At 30.7% G+C, this 20,199-nt stretch overlaps 1 protein-coding gene across 2 annotated transcripts in view; it reads left to right on the top strand.

The window, feature by feature from the left end:
- The window catches only part of LOC123302501 (enolase-phosphatase E1), a 51,835-nt gene that overhangs the window by 18,572 nt on the left and 13,064 nt on the right, over nt 1-20,199 (top strand). For both annotated transcript variants that reach the window (XM_044885452.1, XM_044885451.1), the window contains exon 2: nt 4,403-4,494. In XM_044885452.1, coding sequence (XP_044741387.1) covers nt 4,403-4,494 — 92 coding nt within the window. The remainder of the gene's footprint in view (nt 1-4,402; nt 4,495-20,199) is intronic.

Below are 20,199 nucleotides of genomic sequence, written 5' to 3'. Positions count from 1 at the left end.
CGAACTCGACCTGACTTTTTACGTCCTGAGCACGCTGTTAAAAGCTGTTTCAGCTTGATATCTTATTTCGTTTTTGAGTAATCGTGATGACAGACGGAAAGACGACAGACAGACAGACAGACAACCGGAAATTAACTAATCAGGTGATTTTATGAACACCTATGACAAAATTTTTTTCGTAGTATCAATATTTTTAAGCGTTACAAACTTGGGACTAAACTTAATATACTATGTATATTTCATATATACATGGTATAATATATTTCATATATACATGGTATAAAAACTATAATTACTGTCTGTCTATAATTACTAGATGTACTATCAGTCGGAATGTTTCCCGGCCAGATAATGAAGAAATAATATTTTCTGCAGATTCATCTGTTGTAAGCTTTCTCTTCCTTGTCCTCTTTGTGCCCTTTTCATATTCTTTGACTATTGAGAGTACCAAGGCTTGCTATTCAGTTTTATTAAAATTTTCTCCTTCTGTAGAAATTATATGAATTAGACTTGATGACACTTATATGAGTCATACATTTGAATAACTGTACAAATGTCGTTATCAATGGGCTGTAATTTTCTGCATACTTACAAAATTAAGTTTATACTTGTGTAAAAACTTCCACGAACGCACCCCTTTGTAACCTCGCGCCTGTAGAGACGTCCCTACTTTGCATTATGGATATTCTGCGGTTCTGCCTCTAAGTTCACTTCTGTGCTCTTAAAATAATCTCTGTTAGACTACCGTAGAGCTCCAAAGAAGCAAGGATAACAAAATTACATGCCTCGAAATATTGTGTATTTTTAGCGAAACTATATATATTGTGTATATAGTGTAAACTGTATATGCAGTTTAAAAAAATATCACCTGAATAGGTAAAAAAAAAACATGTGTGTAATGTAATTTTAAGTATGATATAATTATAAAAAGTTGATGTTGACTTTTATAACCTTAAATGCTATTTTCAGATTATGCCAAACACTTTAATGCATTCATCTTAAGTCTTAGATCTCTTATTCAATCAATTATTTATTTATTTTTCCTAATACAAATTCTAGTTTGAACTAAATTCATTTTAATTTATACGAATCGACGTATTTTTAAAATAGAAAAAACTAGAAATTTACATTTTTATATAATTTAGAACTATTTGTTGTGTGCGTAATCATGGTAGGGACAATAAAATCGATGCCAGCGCTTCCAGTGAAAAATTTTGGAGATAAAGGAGGCTGTTATGACTAATTTGCAATTCTTTACATGTTAATGTTACAGAAAATGTCAAATTATTGAAAAACACTTATTAATTAAACTTAATGCATTAAAAATTGTGAAAATAAGAAATCAAATTGCACAAATATTATTTTTCCAATGTAAATTATCATAATTATTTATTTAAATTTGTGAGACAATAATATTAAATTTTCAATGTAAGTAATAAATACAATCCATACAATTATATATGCATCCATAAAATTCTATAATTAAAGTAGTGTATCGTTACGATGGAAACGCCTCCAATAAAACTCATACACGGTGCGAATAAGGTTTTTCATTTAAAGTATAGTTCGGCTGTTTGAGCAAGTATGGTGAATGTTCATTTTTTTTTACCTTTTGCGGGACACAATTTTGAATTATTTCATTTTAAAATTATGATTATAGAAAATTTATCACACGATTCTGTTTATGTAAAAAAACACTTTATGGAGTTTTCCAAAAAGAAACCATTAAAAAAATTTTGGTTTTTGACGTTTAAACGTGAAAATTTATTATACCATGTAAATGAAATATACCAAGGTATACTTAGTTTAGCCCTAGTTTGTAACGTTTAAAAATATTGATACTATGAACAAAATTTGGGTATAGGTGTTCATAAAATCACCTAATAGTCCATTTCCGGTTGTCTGTCTGTCTGTCTGACGTATGCCCGCTTGTCATCACGATAACTCAAAAACGAAAAGAGATATCAATCTGAAATTTTTATAGCGTGCTCAAGACATAAAAAGTGAGGTCGAGTTCGTAAATGAGCAACATAGCTCAATTGCAAACCGTTAGAGATAGAAAAAAAGTTTAAGGGTAAAAAATGTACCTTTTAAAAAAAATAAACAACTTTTGTCTGAAATATTTTTTCGTAAGCATCAGTGTTTACCCGTGAGGGCGCAAATTATGCGGAAATTGTATAGTATGTATTATATGGGAATATCAGTTATGTAGGTATGTGTGACATGTATGTATGTGTAATGTGATTGAGTTATCAACACTGATAACTCACTAATATACATGATATTTCAACATTTAACTCAGTCAATTGTTTGTTTTCACTTGTCTTTTACGATATTTGTAAAGCATTGAAAAACATTTACGTGATACAAGTAAAATTTTCACGGTTAGATGCCGTACTATTGCATTAGAAATGAAAAGTGAATGATACATTTTTTTAACCTTTACTTAACGCCTATATTTTAAAAACACCTTTGAATACTTGATTAAGTTTTTTTTTTATTCATACCTATAACTGTTTATTATTGATTGTCACTTGAACATGTGGGATATAATTATTTTCATGGCAATTCTATTTTATGATAATTTTCAAAAATTAAAAAATAAAATTTCATTTCGTTTGTCTCCATAAAAGGTTTTCTTTAATTCATTACTTGAGGGTTTTAGAATGATCCGGAAGATTGAATTAGCAAAATAGACAAGACGCAAAAAAAAAAACAACAGAAAAATTTAATTAGTTTGATAACGATATTAATAGTAAGCGATTATACAATGTATATATGAAATATAAATAATAATGGGGGGTTTAACCTCCGTTTTTGTTAAGCATGCCTAATCACATAGGCCACCCACATCATTATTTGTTAATCTTTATTTATTCCATTACAAACATATTTACAATTACATTTTTGATGTGGATGGAGTCGGTTACATCAATTATAAGTTGTTCACACTGCCGCTGCCTGGATTCGAACCCGCAAAGTCTAAATAGTCCAACGTTCTAAAACTCGCGCCTTAGACCGCTCGGCCATTTAGGCTCGCTATGAAATATATCAAGGTATATCAAGTTTAGTCTCTTTTAAACTTTTAAACGCTTAAGGTAGTACTATCGGTAATAGACTTTGCTTTTAGAATTTAATGAAACTTGGCATAGTTGTCCATTATTATATCATAATTAACCAGTTAAATTTTTAGGAGCCTTCAGAGAACTGAAAATCTGAACGTCCAGTTTTGTGAAATAAAATAAAATCTGTGATTTCTCATAAAGATCAATGTTAAAATATCTTTAAAATATCTTTTTTTCAGTTGTCTAAAGGCCAATAAAACTTTAACTGGTTATTTATGATATAATAATGGACAACTATGCCAAGTTTCATTAAATTCTGAATACAAAGTCTATTACCGATAGTAATACCTTAAAAATATTGATGCTACGAACAAAATTTTGGCACAGGTGTTCATAATATCACCTAATTAGTTCAATTCTAATTGTCTATCTGCCCGTCTGTCTGTCTGTGGAAACGATAGCCCAAAAATGAAAAAAGATATCAAGCTGAAACTTTTCGCTCAGGACGTAAAAAGTGAAGTTGAGTTCGTCGAGTGGATCTTGCGTCCGTAGGACCCATCTTGTAAACCGTTAGAGAGAACAAAAATTTAAATGTAAAAAATGTTTCTCATAAAAAAATAAACAACTTTAATTTGAAACATTTTTTCACTGTTAACCCGTGAGGGCGCAAATTATATAGCATGTATTATAATGGGAATATCAGTTATGTATGTGTGGCTATGTAAGAGTGGCTATCTTTCTTTGATTATATGATAACAAAACAAACAATTCCGTAATCAATACTGTCTGTACATGGTATTTCAACAATTAACTTAGTTAATTTTTTTTATTTTTATTTGTTTTATTTTTATTGTATTTCGACTTTTTTAAAGTAACTTTAAAAAAATCGTAAAAAATTCAATTTCGATAACAAAAATGAACTGGATTTTCGTGATTTTGAATTTTCTAGATTAACTTAAATTACGAAAAACTTGATCAAGATAGCTGGTACCTACGGAAATCCGTAAACACACATTCTACAGAGAATTGCACAAACTTTGTACGCTAAGTTCTCAAACCCCGTGTACGCTAAGTTCTTGGAAAATTATTGGTAATATTTCCAATCTGCGATATAATTTTCTCGGAGATACAGCTGTATCTTCGCTAGCTGTTTGAAATTTCGCAAATATTTTTAAAAGGGGTGATTTTTTTATGCCCAAGTATAGTTTCAAATTCACAGAAACAGTTGTAATTCGATAAGAAAATATTTTTCTTGTTAAACATATTTTCAAATAAATAATAATAAATGTGATATGTAAAATAATAAATTTTTACACTATATTTCTTTTGAATTTTAGCCGTCGCAGTGTATCAAGGTCAAGGCGAAATAGTACAACTACATCTAAAGAGTCAAGTCCAGTAATGTTACGTCGGCAACTATCACCACAAGGTAAATATATTACTTGCATGTAGCCACCTTTTTTTAAAATATAAATTATTACCTCTATGCATAATTTCGATCTTGAAAAAAAATTTTTTTCTTTTTTTTCGACAAAAGATCATTTTGAAATATCATCTCTATCTCTATGTATTATAAATGCGAAAGTATGCGTGTTTGTTTGTTTGTTACGCTTTCACGCTAAAACTAGCGAATGGTTTTTAATGAAACTGTACAGCAATATAGCTGATATATCAGAATAACACATGAGATATAATTTATACAGATATATTAATAAAAAAATAAAAAAAATAATTTAATTTGACATTACCATAAATTACAGATTTCTGTTAAAGTAGTCATTTGACATTACCATAAATCACAGATTTCAGTAAAAATAGTCAATATAAAATATTTCACGATCGTATTTTCTGATATACTCAATGAATAATTACGACTATTATACATTTAAAAAAATAGAAAACCATACATATATTTTACCTGTATAAAACAATTCTTACAATTATTTCGAGTGTTATAGAAAGGGGATAAGCGAGAAAAAACTTACTTTTAAGCCCAGCGAAGCGGGTGGGCATCACTCTAGTATAGGTAATATACAAGTTTATTTTGTATATGGTATTTAGTTGCGTATCACATCAGCAAGCTCGGAAACGGCTCCAACAATTTTCATGAAAATTAGTATGTAGGGGGTTTTTGGGGCGAAAAATCAATCTAGCTAGGTTTCCTTTTTAGAAAACGCCTTTTTATTTGTGTTTTCAGGAAAAACTGAAATATAGACAGCAAAATATGACTCTTCCTGACATCTATTGGCGACGAAATAAAGTAGATTACCGGGACATTCATAATCGTATTTTTGTGGAGGCATTTTAAATGGTTCTTATATTAGTGATAAAATTTCTTTTTAACTCAAAAAATACCGAGTAAAGCTCGATCATCCAAGTGCTACAAGTTGTCTGTATATGGAAGTTGTGTGGCGTTCACACTAAATTGTTTGCAAATTTTTTGAATTTCATTTAAATAATTTTAAATTTTTATTTACTTATTTATTAAAAAATATTCACTTGCAAATTTTATATGGATTTAGATATCGTACCAAAATTGTATTGATCGATTTTAAGGATTCTGTATTCGTATCACAGCGAGAGACATAACCTTTCAAAATTTTTTCAATTTGAGTTTGGAGCACGTTGATATGACCGATGCCTATTATACCATGTATATGCAATATATCAAGGTATACTAAAATTAGTCCCAACATTGTAACGCTTAAAAATATTGATACTACCAACAAAATTTTCGTATAGGTGTTCATAAAATCACCTAATTAGTCCGTTTCCGGTTGTCTGTCTGTCGTCTGCCATTACGATTACACAAAAACGAAAAGAGATATGCTGAAATTTTTATAGCGTGCTTGGGACGTAAAAAGTGAGGTCGAGTTCGTAAATGAGCAAGATAGGTCAATGGGGTCTTGGGTCCGTAGGATTCATCTTGTAAACCGTTAGAGATAGAACAAAATTTTAATGCAAAAATTGTTTCTTATAAAAATAAACAACTTTTGTTTGAAACATTTGTTTCGTAAACATCACTGTTTACCCGAGAGAGCGCAAATTGTATAGTATGTATTATATGGGAATCAATACATAGTATAAAACAAAGTCGCTTTCTCTGTCCCTATGTCCCTATGTCCCTTTGTATGCTTAAATCTTTGAAACTACGCAACGGATTTTGATGCGGTTTTTTTAATAGATAGAGTGATTCAAGAGGAAGGTTTTTATGTGTAATACATCCATATTATAGTAGAGTAAAGGGTTGAAATAGGGGTTGAAAGGGATATGCTTCAAAAACTAAAAAAGTTGTGCATCGATTAAGCTCAAATATTGACACGATATACAACCAGCTTCAAAAATCTATTGTTTTTATCTACTCTTAACCTTCGGAGGGTAGAAAGGTGTAGCGAGAAAGTGGGAAGGAATTATCGAATATTTACAAATATACCTAAGTGGGGTATCAAATAAAAGAGCATGACGTGTACATTATAAAACTGTTATCCCACGCAAGGAAATGTGGAGGGAGGGGTGCAAGTGGGGATGTTGCCCAGCAAAGCGGGTAGTTCACAGCTAGTATCAGTTATATATCAGTTATATATGTATGTGTAATGTGATAGAGTAATCACACTGTCTATACAAAATTCATAGGACAAGAAAATAAAATCGTAGCTATGGCATGAATTTTTTAATTAGAAATAAATAAATCACCATGTTTTTCGCTATTTCAAATTAAAAAAGATTATATTTCATAATTAACCAAAAAATTCATATCATGACAAAATTAATTTTGATTTAATGATTTTTTAATTTTTTGAATTTAATTTTAATTATGTAAAAGTAAAATTAGGTAATTTATATTTCTAAATGTAAGAATAATTATTATTATCTTTTCACTACATGTCGTGTAATGGTTGATTAGGCATAGCTCATTCTATCGACTCGTTCTTCTAAAGAATCCGCAATAAGGAATAGGGGTTCTTTTTTGAAAAATTGATTTTTGGTTCGATGTAGTTTTGAGGTTATGTTCAAGGCTAAAGGTCGGATATGGTATTTTAAATTTTTTTTCTTTCATTTCGCTGGCTCTGCGAGATCTCCAGGAGTTTTCATACTTTTGAGATACCATGTGTTATCTGTTTAACCAATCAGGGGCGTAGCCAAAGAGGGGTAGATAGGGACAGCTACCCCCTTCTAGAGATTCACAGAGAGTGAGTTGTTCTATCGGAACTTTTTTTAATGTTTTAAATAATATTAATAAAAATTTTTTAACTACGTAAGACAAATTATAAACATTTTCATTAAATTTAATTATTATACCATGCATATATGAAATATACATAGTATATTAAGTTTAGTCCCAAGTTTGTAACGCTTAAAAATAATGACGCTAGGAAAAAAATTTTGGTATAGGTGTTCATAATATCACCTAATTAGTCCATTTCCGGTTGTCCGTCCGTCCGCCTGTGGACACGATAACTCAAAAACGCAAAAAGATATCGAGCTGAAATTTTTACAGCGTACTCAGGACGTAAAAAGTGAGGTCAAGTTCGTAAATGAGCATCATAGGTCAATTGGGTCTTGGGTCCGTAGGACCCATTTTGTAAACCGTTAGAGATAGAACAAAAGTTTCAGTGTAAAAAATGTTCCTTATCAAAAAGTAAACAACTTTTGTTTGAAACATTTTTTCGTAAACATCATTGTTTACCCGTGAGGGCGCCAATTAGGCGGAAATTTTATAATATGTACTATACTTGATTATCAGTTATGTATGTGTCACATGTATGTATGTGTAATGTGATAAAGAAATCAACACTGACTATGCATGGTATTTCAACAATTAACTCAGTCAATTGTTTCTTTTCACTTGTTATCATTAAATCCGGACATAAAATTATTAATAATTCCAGATAGTTTCGGTAGTGGCTAATTAAAGAATAGTCATTACCGACCGACATTTTCAAAAAGGTTTGTTTCCATAATGTCCCACAAATCACAAGTGCACTTGTTGAAAGTGAACTAGTTGGTTTTATACTTGTAGGTAGACACTTTTAAAAAAAAAGCTATTGATACATTCAGGCTTCCGTAGCTGGCGTCACCCTTAAACAATCCGGACATATGTGAGTTGTGATTAAAAACAAAAAAACAGAATTACAGCAAAAATACATATTTTATTTTAAATATCAGAGTACAAATAATAAATAATTTTATATTTTAATTGTGTTATAATTTTTTTTTTTTTCAAAAATAGACAATATATATCACAATTTCGAAAATAAGTATTCGAATTTGACTTTTTTAATACATATATAATTTTTTAACATTTATTTTTTATTCTAAATATATTACTTAATATAATTGTTTTACTCAAAAAATATATATAATTTTTTTTTTTTTTTTAATGTAAGTGCTCAAAAAATATGGGTTGTCCCAACAAAAAACTACCACATTCGAAGGGCAGATTGATATACAGGATAAAATTTAAAGCAGAAAGTTTCTTTCCAGTTTTTGAATCGAATATACCATTCACGAAATATGGCTTAGTTAATTATACACTTCGACAAAATTACAACCGTCCACTTTAGGTTAGGTTAGGTTTAAATCGTAACCAATTCCGTCCGAGGTATGCTAAAGGTAGCGGGTTCGATTCCCGCCATCGTAACCAAATTAATTTAATTGATAGTTGTGATGGGCTGGTGTAGTGCATGGTATATGCACTCAGCCTCTGAAATTGAGGAGCTGATAAATGAAATTATGAGCGGAAAGGTGGTAAAACACATATATGGTATCACAATAGGCTCTATAGCCTAAGTGTGTCCTTCGTGGACAGACAATATAACCTAACCTATCGTCCACTTTTTTAGCTTAAAATATCTAGCTTTGAAATCTTAAAAGGAATTTTTTTTAAATTAAAAAGAAAATTACGCTATGAACAAATTTCTTAAATTTTTGAATGTTCCTAAATAGATGGTTTATACGTTACATTAATATCTGATTTTCACCAAGAAAGTATTATTTTATCATGGTGTCTTGAATGATATCACGACTTGCCAAACAGTCATTTTTGTGTATGACAGTTGTAAGTAAACAATTTTTTTTGTGTATGACCATAAATCAAGTAATCTGCTTCGTTCTATTAAAATGTAAGCAATATTAATAGCGTTTGGTATGGCGTGATGTAACACTTTCTGATTGGTGTTTACTGTCATGTGACTGAATGACTAATTTTTTTTTTTTTAAATAATAATAATAATCCTTATTTTTTATAAAAATAATTTTGTGTTTTATTAATCATGATATATATCATGATTAATCGTTAGAGACGATTTATTTTTAGTGAAAAAAAGCTTATTGTCCATGAGGTAAATATTTTCTGCCTTAACCAATACTAGGATAACTTACTCTGACTGTGGTATTATTCTTCTGTTCGATCACTTATCTCTCAGATATCAGCTATTGAATAAAAAGAGATCTTTTCGTTTAATCATTCGATAATCGTTCGGACAAATGATCGTACAACAAACGGAGGGTAAAACTTGATAACTTCAATCAATCCTCTTTAAGTGTCTCTCGATATTTTAGAGAAAAATAATTTTTCTTGTACGCTCAAAATTGATTTGTAGAAAGTGCAAAAAAAGACTTTTTGAAATTCTACGTTTTGGAAAATGATTTTTGAAACATTTTCAAAATAATCATCCAGATTAAGTAGATTTTCCGAAAGCCATTCTTTGCACTCTCCAAATCAACTTTGAGCATATAAAAAAATTTTTGTTCTCTGAAATATCTAAAGCCCCTTAAAGGGAATTTATTAAAGTTGCCAAAACTCACCCTCCGTTCGCTTTACAATCATTAGTTCGTTCAACATCGATGATTAAAAAAAAGATAACTTTTCATTCAATAGCTGATATCTAAGGGATAAAAGTGATGGAACAGGAGGAAAAAACGTATCAAACTGAAGCTAAAGAATCATACTGGGTGATTCCATGAAAAAGTTTACCATGAATGGAAAACAAATTCTGTTTTTGATGGTAAAAAAATACTTATGACGATAGTGTTAGTCACCTTTTGTTCTGTGGTGTCAGTCATGATTTAAATTTCTAATTAATTTGATTCTAAAATACTAAGGTTCTTTATTTTACTATTTTCCAATAAATTGTTTTATATAATTTAGCCCCAAATTCAATTTAAAATCGTAAATCCTGCATAGAGAAAGATATTCAAAGTTTAAAAACAATCTCGGACACGACTTCCTTTTCATGTAGTGTCTCATTTGCATTTTGTTAAATAAATCATATATCTTAATGCATTATGAGCAAATTTTTTTCTACAAAACCGTTAACAAAGTATTACGCATTTTGCGTCAAATGTAATGTCAGTCATCCAATTAAATAAGTAAGATCCTAGTATTGGTTAGTCCAGGAAATTTTTACGCCATGAAAACTCTTGAAAAATACAAAAACATAGTAAATCTTTTTTTTTCGCATTTGTTTTTTAACTTCCCGCTAAGAAAATAGGGAAGTTATTGTTTTCACCCCGTTTTGCCAAAATCGAGTTTTCATCAGAAGCTTCCCTGACTACTTCCGCGAGGGTGTCTGTATGGCTGTATGTATGTATGAGCGTGTGTGTGTGTGTGTGTGTGTGTGTGTGTGTGTGTGTGTGTGTGTGTGTGTGTGTGTGTGTGTGTGTGTGTGTGTGTGTGTGTGTGTGTGTGTGTGTGTGTGTGTGTGTGTGTGTGTAAACTTCTCATAACTTTTGAACGGCTTGTCCGATTTGATTGCGGTTGGTGCCATTCGAAAGGGTTTGACCAAACTTAGATTTTGAGGCCTATTTGAACCGATAGATTTCGAGAAATCTCAAAAAAACTGCAAAAAAAAATTTTTTTTAAGTGGTTTTTTTTAATAACTTTTAAACGGCTGTATCGATCAATTCCAAAAACTAATCAGCTCTCAACATCAAAAAACCACGTCGATCACCACCAGTCCGGTCAAAATCGGTTGATTCGTTCGTGAGTTATCTTTGACGAAAGAAAACCCAAAAAAGCGTTTTTTCGGGATAACCTCAAAATTTTTTGTTTTATCAATTGAAACTTAAAGATTCTTCATAAAGCTTCAAAAACTGCGTCGAATGTCACCAACCGCGTGAAAATCGGTTTATTCATTCTAAAGTTATCGCGATTTGAAAATTTAAAAAATAGTATTTTATCAAACGTCTATGAAATTTTTGAGCTAGAAGCTCAAACAAAAAATGCGAGTGGATATAACATCAGAATAGATAAAATTTTTTACACGTTATGAGTCAATACTTAGCGGGAAGTTACAGGGATGACCTGCAGGGTCAACCGTTTTCCAAATTTTTTGTTTTAGAGTGATTTGATGCTTCAAAAAAAAATGTTTCTTTTCTAGATTTCAAAACAGAATTTTGAAAGCAAATAAACGCTTCTTTTTTTCTTCTTGAAACAATCATTACTAATAAAGAATAAAAAATTCACTATTTGCAAACACAGGGTGGGCGCTTAATTTTGCCATTGAGTGTAGTTTATAATTTTGATAATTTCTTTCTTGATTAATGGATATAATATCTTTGATTATGCCTAAAAAAGATGGTTTTTGTTTTTTAGTCCCATAATATTCGTCAAAAACACAGAAAGGCACGAAATTGCCTTCGTGTGTGGAAGCTAGTCACATTCGATTCTAGGTATCTCAATGAACACTTCAAGATGGGGAAATTCAATACATTTCTGAAAATTGGCTCGTTTTGGGCGAATATTACAGGAATATTTTTAACCAAATTTTTATTTTAAGTTATTGATTGGTTAATTTAAAAAAATTAATCGACCGAAAAAATGTTGATATAGATACAATAGGCTCCGTTATGTTGATAAAATTAGGGCTAATATTATCAAATATAATTTTCAAAATTATAAACGATAATTAACGAACTTTTATCTCGTTTATGTAATATTGTGTTCAAAAATTTCGAAGAAACTTTCGTTATAGAAATTAAATCCCCTGGCTTTATATCATTCTTTTGCAATGCGTTCATCTAATGCGGTAGTTTCGAACACCCGTGTATAATTTATTTTCAAAATATTTCATTTAGTTTGATTACCCTTCCAAGTATAGGCAACATTTATAACAATTATGTACTAGTGCTAGACTGAATACCTTTGATACAGAAATAATAGTTGATTAAATTAAAAATCATTTAACAAAGGTTGTGACCCTTGAATCATTTATTAGTTCAGGTTTATCGCATTCGAGTGTACTGCTATAGTATTGCAGTTTTGTTGTGAGTATAGGTAGAAAAAATAGTGCAATTATAGTGCAATCTATAAGACTATTTCCTACTTACACCTACAATTAGTGTAGATATTGTGTAAAAAGAACGTATATTATATAATTGTGTACGTCTTTTAAGAAACATTACAGAGTGGTCATAAAAAATGCTTTTAATGCAAAAAATTCAATATTTGTTGGAAATTTTTATTCAAATTTTCATCTTCTTTTCAGCGAAAAATATAGGTTTTATAAGGATGTATTGTCACTACCGACCGATTCATTAAATCTGTATAAACTAAAATGTTAATACAACAATAAAATTCAAGTTTGTCTCAAAAACATCTATTTTTTTGTATCTTAATTACGTTTCGGGTAGTTTAATCATCCTCGGTAGGAGACAATTTTAATTATTCTCTGGTAAAATATGGTGAGCAAAACGAGGAAAAGGATCAAGACAAAAGGGTCTTGGTTTGATCTCACGTACGACCCAAAGTGGGACAAATCAGAAAACTTTGGTGTTAGTATTCCATAGTCTTGGTCTCGGTCTTGATCCTACATGCCAGACTGCAGTCGTAAATGATAACTGACTAACACGCACCTTCCTTTTAATCCAGAACTCGAGAAACCAGGGCGCTATTTTAGCATGAAATACATTTAGAACTCTTCCCGTACTAATATTAATAATAACAAAAGTTATAAAAGCGGCACCACTCCATGAGTGCCGAGCACCAATATCAAGAGGGTTGCCTGCCCTCTCCTTGAAAACAATTCGTCCAGCTGGAGGCGAAGTGTCTCCAGATGGAAGCTACAGAATTCTGCTGAGGTCAGAGGCAGCGCAGAAAATCCACAAGCTCTGCTAGGATTTCTCCCAGGATCGATAGGTCCAGAGAGGTCTTGCAGGCTTTTGCAGGTGTTAATATGATGCATGTAGGTTTTCCATTGGCTATGCAAAGCCTGTCACATGTCCTGCACAAAATTCCAGTAATCAAGGTAGGCAAACGTCCCCCTTCAAAAATCTTTCAATTTTTAGAATTGTTTATACGCTTTAAGGATAGTTGTTACATTTTGGGCGTAAGACTTGAGAATGGGGATCAAATTTCCATTTGTAAGTGTAATTCACACCGTAAGAGGCCATCCATATATTACGTCACACAAATTTTATAACTTTCTTTATCCTCCCCCTGTCTTTGTCACAGGTAATCACTTTTATGACCCCCCCCCCTTGGTGTGACGTCATATATTTTTCAATTTTATTTTAGGAATAATTAAATTAAAACAACAGTTTCAATTTTTTTTTAATTTCCATTCCAAAGGTCTCACAGACAATGGACGCGGAACGGTAGATCAGCGAGTCCTATATTTTTAAATTTATTCTTTACGCATAGCTTTCGCGTTTTAATATTTTAGATTTTCGTTGATCACCTCCCTTCGCCATAGGATGACCTCTAACGAATAATTCGTCCAGTCACTATAAATTCGATTGAAAAAAAACTGTTTGAGATAATGGAAATTCAACTCCGGTCTCGAGCAATACGTCCTAGATCTTCTTAGAAAAATCTCTCGTCTTTATAGAACTTCTATAGGTTTATGGGAATTTTATTACAGGGAATTTTTATTTTTACATACTAATAACAATAAATATTTGGGTAGAGTTCTTTACGATTCTGATTACTTCACAAGTTTTGTGAGATTAAGTTTTGCTCATCATTAATAGTACCTGGATGACCGAGCTATTCGCGTTATTTTTTTAAAATGAAACCTAGATAGATTGATTTTTTTGCCCTCGAAATCCCACGCATACTACTTTTCTTGAATTTCGGAAATGACTCCACCATTTTCAGGAAAATTAGTATACAGGGGTTTTTGGGGGCGAAAATATGATCTAGCTTGGTTTCATTTTTAGAAAATATCGTTTTATTCGTGTTTTCAGAATAAAGCGAAAAATGTGACTCTTACTGCCATAAATTGGAAGCAACTAACTGCTTTACCGACACTGAAATATTAAAGATTTGGAACGAGAATTCGATCTAGCTAGGTTTCATTTTAAGAAACCGTCGTTTTCTCTCGGGAACTTTAATCTCGGAAACGGTGCTCGTTTAAATATATAAGATGCTGTTTTACTCGACTGCGATGTAAGCGCTATTATTTGAACAAAAATGAGTATATTTCTGAATCGAAGCTACTCAATCCAACACTACTTTTATAATTATTTCCATACTTATTTTGACATATGTTATCATTTTCTTAATAGTAAAAGACATCAAAAATATTTAGAATCAAGTGTGTCACCTGTTTCTGGTATAATTTCTAACCAAAATTATTTGGCTGATAAAATTCGTTTTTATTCAACATTAATTATATTTGATTAAGAATATATTTTGGAATTGAGGCATTTATTTAATAAAGGTGTCAACGTGGCTTGTAGCGGATCACCCCTCTACCCCATTAGCTGACAATTTCTTAGACATGTAATTAAATTAATATATATTACGAATAGTTTTGTTCCAATTACATTTTGTGCGTAAAAAGTTAATAAATGACGTCAAAAAGCTTACGTGTAATATTTATATTATTTTGAGGATTGTGGAGATGAGCAAAGGGACTATATCACATATTGTGGGGTTATGTCAACATTCAAAAAGTGTCCCCTCGATTTTGTGGACATTTTGAGTGTTGAACAGGTAAATTAAGGATTTCTAAAAAGCAATTTACGTAAAATCTGTGTATCACAGTATCTTTACTTATGGAAGAGGTCATAGGTTGTTATATAAGGGTGTATAAAATATACAAGAATCTCAATTTTCTTAGAATTGTATTAGGTAATGGTCATGAAGTCGATTTTCAATGTTATTTTGTAGCTAACTTGAGAATTTCAAATGGAAATATCCTTTTTTAGATTAGAAATGACTCAAGAATAAAATTTAACGTCGAACCATGCATCGAAACATGTTTATGGTTAGAGAATCAGTTGTTTTATAGTACAATTAAACTAAATATCTAAAACGAAAAAAATTGATGCATCTTTGAAATTTTCCACAATTGTTTATAGGTTGGAATAACTTCGTACCAAAAAGTCAACCTCTTAGGGGCGCCTCTAACACACTTTTTTGGAAGGATAGTGGAGAAAAAACTGTGTATCAAATAAAAAAAAAAGTTCAACTGTTGCCCGTGTGGGAGCAACTTTCAAAAATTTTCGAAATTTTCGCAAGTATTTTCTAGAATTTTGTTTTGTTTTTCTTTTGAATGTTTCACAAAACCATTACAACTTTTGTCTATGAATTTGAAACTACACTTGGGCATATTTATATATCACCCCTTTTAAAAATATTTGCGAAATTTCAAACAGCTAGCGGAGATACAACTGTATTTCCGAGAAAATTATATCGACGTTTGGAAATGTTATCTATAATTTTCCAAGAACTTAGCGTACTTGGAGCAAAAAAATTATTTTGCCCGAAATCTAATGAATGCATTCAAAAGCTTATGCATTTCTCTGTAGAATATATGTGTTTACGGATTCTCGTAGGTACAACCTAACTTGACCATGTTATTCGTAAGTTTTGGCAAGTTTTTCGTAATTCTCGTAGGTACAACCTAACTTGACCATGTTATTCGTAAGTTTTGGCAAGTTTTTCGTAATTTAATTCTAGAAAACTCAAAATCACGAAAATCCAATTAATTTAGTTTTATAGAAATTGAATTTTTTACGTTTTTTAAAGTTACTTTGAAAAAGTCGAAATACGTTAGTTGTTGAAATACGATATATAGACAGTGTTGATTACGGAATCGTTTGTTTTGTTACCATATAAGTAAAGAAAGAGAGCCACTCTTAGATAACCACAATACATACATGTCACACACACATAACTGATATATTCCCATATATGATACATACTATATAATTAGCGACCTCACGGGTAAACAGTGACGTTTACGAAAGAATGATTCAAATAAAAGTTGTTTATTTTTGTATAAGGAATAACTTTTATATTCAAACTTTTGTTCTATCTCTAACGGTTTTACCATATTGATACTTTTTCATTGAAAGAGCAAAAAATTTTATTTTAAAATTGGAGTATCTCGGTCAACTTTTAGTCGAACTTTTTTTTCATTTGATGCATATTTTTTTGTTGTAATTTGTAAAAAACTGATTAAAACTCCCCAGAATAGGGGGTTAAGAGCGCCCTTTTCAAAGATGCATGCATTTTTTCTTTATTACAATGATATTTAATTTAATTTTGTTTTACTATTACCAACAAAATAGTTTCGTTATTCAAAAGAGCTAAAAGACGTTAAACGGTGCTAATAGAGATTGTGTAAAATATTCAAAATGATTTGTATTTTATTTTCATTTATTTTATAAATATTTTTTTTATTTATATTTAGGTTTTGTAACCTAAAAAATACTGTTTTTTTATTGTAATAAGCTGTTGATTTATTTAGAGCTCAACATATTTGTTCTTAACAGTAATTATTTATTGAATTTATATTTGGTTTTTGGTAGTACATACTATATTATAATAAATAATTAAAATAATAACAAATAATTTTATTATTAGTGTATGACTACAAGTTTTTTTTATTTTATCTCAAAATTTCTCGAACTTGCGTTCATTCTCAAGAGATTCAATCTCTTGGGAATCTTGAAAACTTGTAGTCATACACTAATAATAAAATTTTTTTTATTATTTTAATTAGTAATTATTTATTGTTTTTTAATTTTATCGTGGTCGCACCAAACGCTTATTGTGACTGCAGATTCTGCAGTACCGTCTAAACTTTGAGCTCAATATCATTCAATGGTTATGAATACTGGAACTGTTTCGTAAAACAGAGCTGTTTCGGCAATCCATCTTCAATATATACATGTTCAAAGATAGCATTAAATCTAAGAATCGTGAAAATTTAATTCAATTGAACCTTAAAAAACAACGAAAATCAACTTCAAGACTCGTCTTCGGAGGTTAGGTTAACGGGCTCGTTCGGTAGCGTAAACACTCACGTAACGGCTTGGGGCGCATTATGTTTCGTTACGTTTGCTAACATTCTTTTTGGTGATTGAGCCCGTCACAATTATATAAACTAATTTTTGTTGTGGCGATGGGATCAAACCCACTACCCTCGGAGTACCATGTACGGTACATTGTGTGTTTTAAACAATTTAGCCGGGGCTGTCTGACTCAGTTCATAAAAATAATATAAAAAGGAAGAACCCTGCATGATCCTTATGAAAAATGGCATTCCGTCAAATTTACTGAAATAATTAATTCTGATGGAATTAAAAATCTTCGCTAGACAATAGACATAATAATCTGGAAGCCAAAATTCAAAGATTGAAAATACCTGACTTCGAGACCGTTAATCTGCTAAGACTTTTGATTTACTCATCAAGACGATTGGCTTATGAATTTCAGAAATCCGATTGAAAGCGATTTTCTAAAAGATTGTGCGGGGTTCTTTTTCGGACTCCCTTTCTAATTTATGGGCACAAAATCGTATAAAAGGTGTTTTAACAAACATCAATTTAATTTACTTTCAAGTTTCTTAATTTTGTTTCCGGGAGTCTGATCTTACAAAAACGGCTCAATTTCGTATTTGAAATTGTTAGATGTATTCACGTAAAGGTTTATTACACTCCTCCAAAAAAGGGTGAGAGTAAATTCCCAATCGATAATTTAAGTTTTCGTTTATTTCGAAAACCATTTCAGAATAATAAATGAATACACTCATTTGCCAATGACTTCGGGGACAATTTTCTCCATTTTTTGAATTTTTTTATCAAAAACAAGTTAATGATTATTGAGGGGGCATTTACCCCCTCGTCTTCCCCGTAGTGACGCTTATCAAGAACCATCTAAATATACTCTGATTTTTGAATATTTATTATTCTCTATTATTGGCAGACTTGAGTTAAATTTCTTGCCAACGGACAATTTTTATTTGACCGAAATGGAGTAAACAGGAAGATAATATTTTGGAATTTTATCTTAAATTATTTTAGGGACAGCGTAAACATATATGAATTCCGTTCAAAAGTGAAAATGGCGGTCATTTTTAACCTTTTGCATTCCTTGTTTTAAAAGTTCTACTAAGATGTTTTTTTGAGAACTATTCAGAAAAACGATGCAGGTTGATAATGGATTCGTATTTTCTCGAATCTATTTGTTTATTCGAAAAAATGTTTCCAAGAAACTTGTTAGATTTTGTTTTAAACACAGAAATATACACTTCATCAAAGTTTTTTTTCTCGTAAAATTCCAATTCCTATTTGTGCAGTTCTAAACTATTTTTTATGTGCAATTCTAAAAATTTCTTTTAAAAATTAAAAAACGCTGTAACAGCGTTTGTGAACAGAACTTACGGAACTTTTTAGAATAGCACAATCATTTTCTGGTGATATGGATTGCCAACTCCAAAATTCTTTAAAGCCGGAGTCTCTAGTTTAAAAATATTTTTAGTCCGGAGAGTTGAGAATTTTTTATTTATGATTTATTACAATAATATTTTCACTGGGAAAGATCTGCTATCCTTCTTTCAAAAAATTTCGAAATACAACGTATTCTGTTATTGACTGCAGAAAACTAGCTTCCGAAAATAAGCTCATCAAAAGCATCAAAAAAACTCTTTTACAAATTTGGATCTGAGTCCTAATTTGGCAGATACGGGTATGGCAAAAATTGATACATTTGTTCATTCACTGACTATCCTTCGATAACCAGTAGCCAATGAATGATAATCATTAATTTACTAATATCTACTGATTAACATTGGCTACTGGTTATCGAATAATAGTCAGTTAATGAACAAATGTATAAATTTTTGTCATACCCGTATCGCCCAAATTAGGCCTCAGATACAAATTTGGAAAAGAGTTTTTTTGTTGCTCTTGATAAGCTTATTTTGGGAAGCTAAGTTTCTGCAGTCAATAACAGAACACGTTGTATATATTTTAATGATTGAAAAAACCCAAAAATAGTCGTTTTCATGGATGAAAACAGGGCTAAAATTAAGTTTTTCAGCGCACCACAATTCTTAAATACGTCCAACTAACCCTTACCAAAATCTAAGAGCTATTACAGATTATTTTATTCCTAAGCTAAAACTTTTATCAAAAGTCTCAATTTTATTAATCTAATTTGCTTTTAACAAATTTCAAAAATTGCTTTCTTGAAGCAAACCAGAATACGAAAATTTAGGACTTTTGTCAAAAATTAAGGCTTAGAAAAATCCGCAATAACTTCAAGATTTTACTAAGAAAGTTTAATGATTATTTAAGAATTTTACTAGGCGCAAAAATTCCATTTATTACATAATTTTCAGCATTGAAAACGACTGCTTTTGCGTTTTTCAAACATTAGTACTTTTTTTTAAAGACCAAATTAATTTTTCGCTTAAACCTGGATAATTAATAACTTTACCGGAGAGACCTGAGACACACCTCAAAAACCGGAGACTCCGGCCCAAAACCGAAGATATGGCAACCCTAGATGTAATGAAAATGTTTTTTAATCATAATTTTATCTTTTAAAAGGAGACCGCACGATAAGATAGGAAAATGACTCCCTGTGAAACTTTTTCAAACCGATCTCACGGCCACAAAATTTTTTCACGAGTAAAAGCTATCATTATATTATCTATGACTACCATGTGTGGTATGTGTGTTTCTTCGTGCGGGGTCCTTTTCTATGTAAAACTGCACAAAATTTTGGCAATTAGTTACTTTAAATTACTTAAAAAGAACACTGATTCACAAGTCATCCAATTTTTCTAACAATCGTTTCAGAAAACTTAAATTCCGAAAATTGTATTTAAAAATACTCAAAAAATTATTTGAGAATTATTTTTAAGGACTTGTGTTTAAGATGTGAATCATGTTT

Source organism: Chrysoperla carnea, chromosome X (genome assembly GCF_905475395.1).
Source record: "Chrysoperla carnea chromosome X, inChrCarn1.1, whole genome shotgun sequence".
Classification (NCBI taxonomy): domain Eukaryota; kingdom Metazoa; phylum Arthropoda; class Insecta; order Neuroptera; family Chrysopidae; genus Chrysoperla; species Chrysoperla carnea.
The sequence above is the reverse complement of the archived record's forward strand: the minus strand, read 5'-3'. Positions and strand labels throughout refer to the sequence as shown.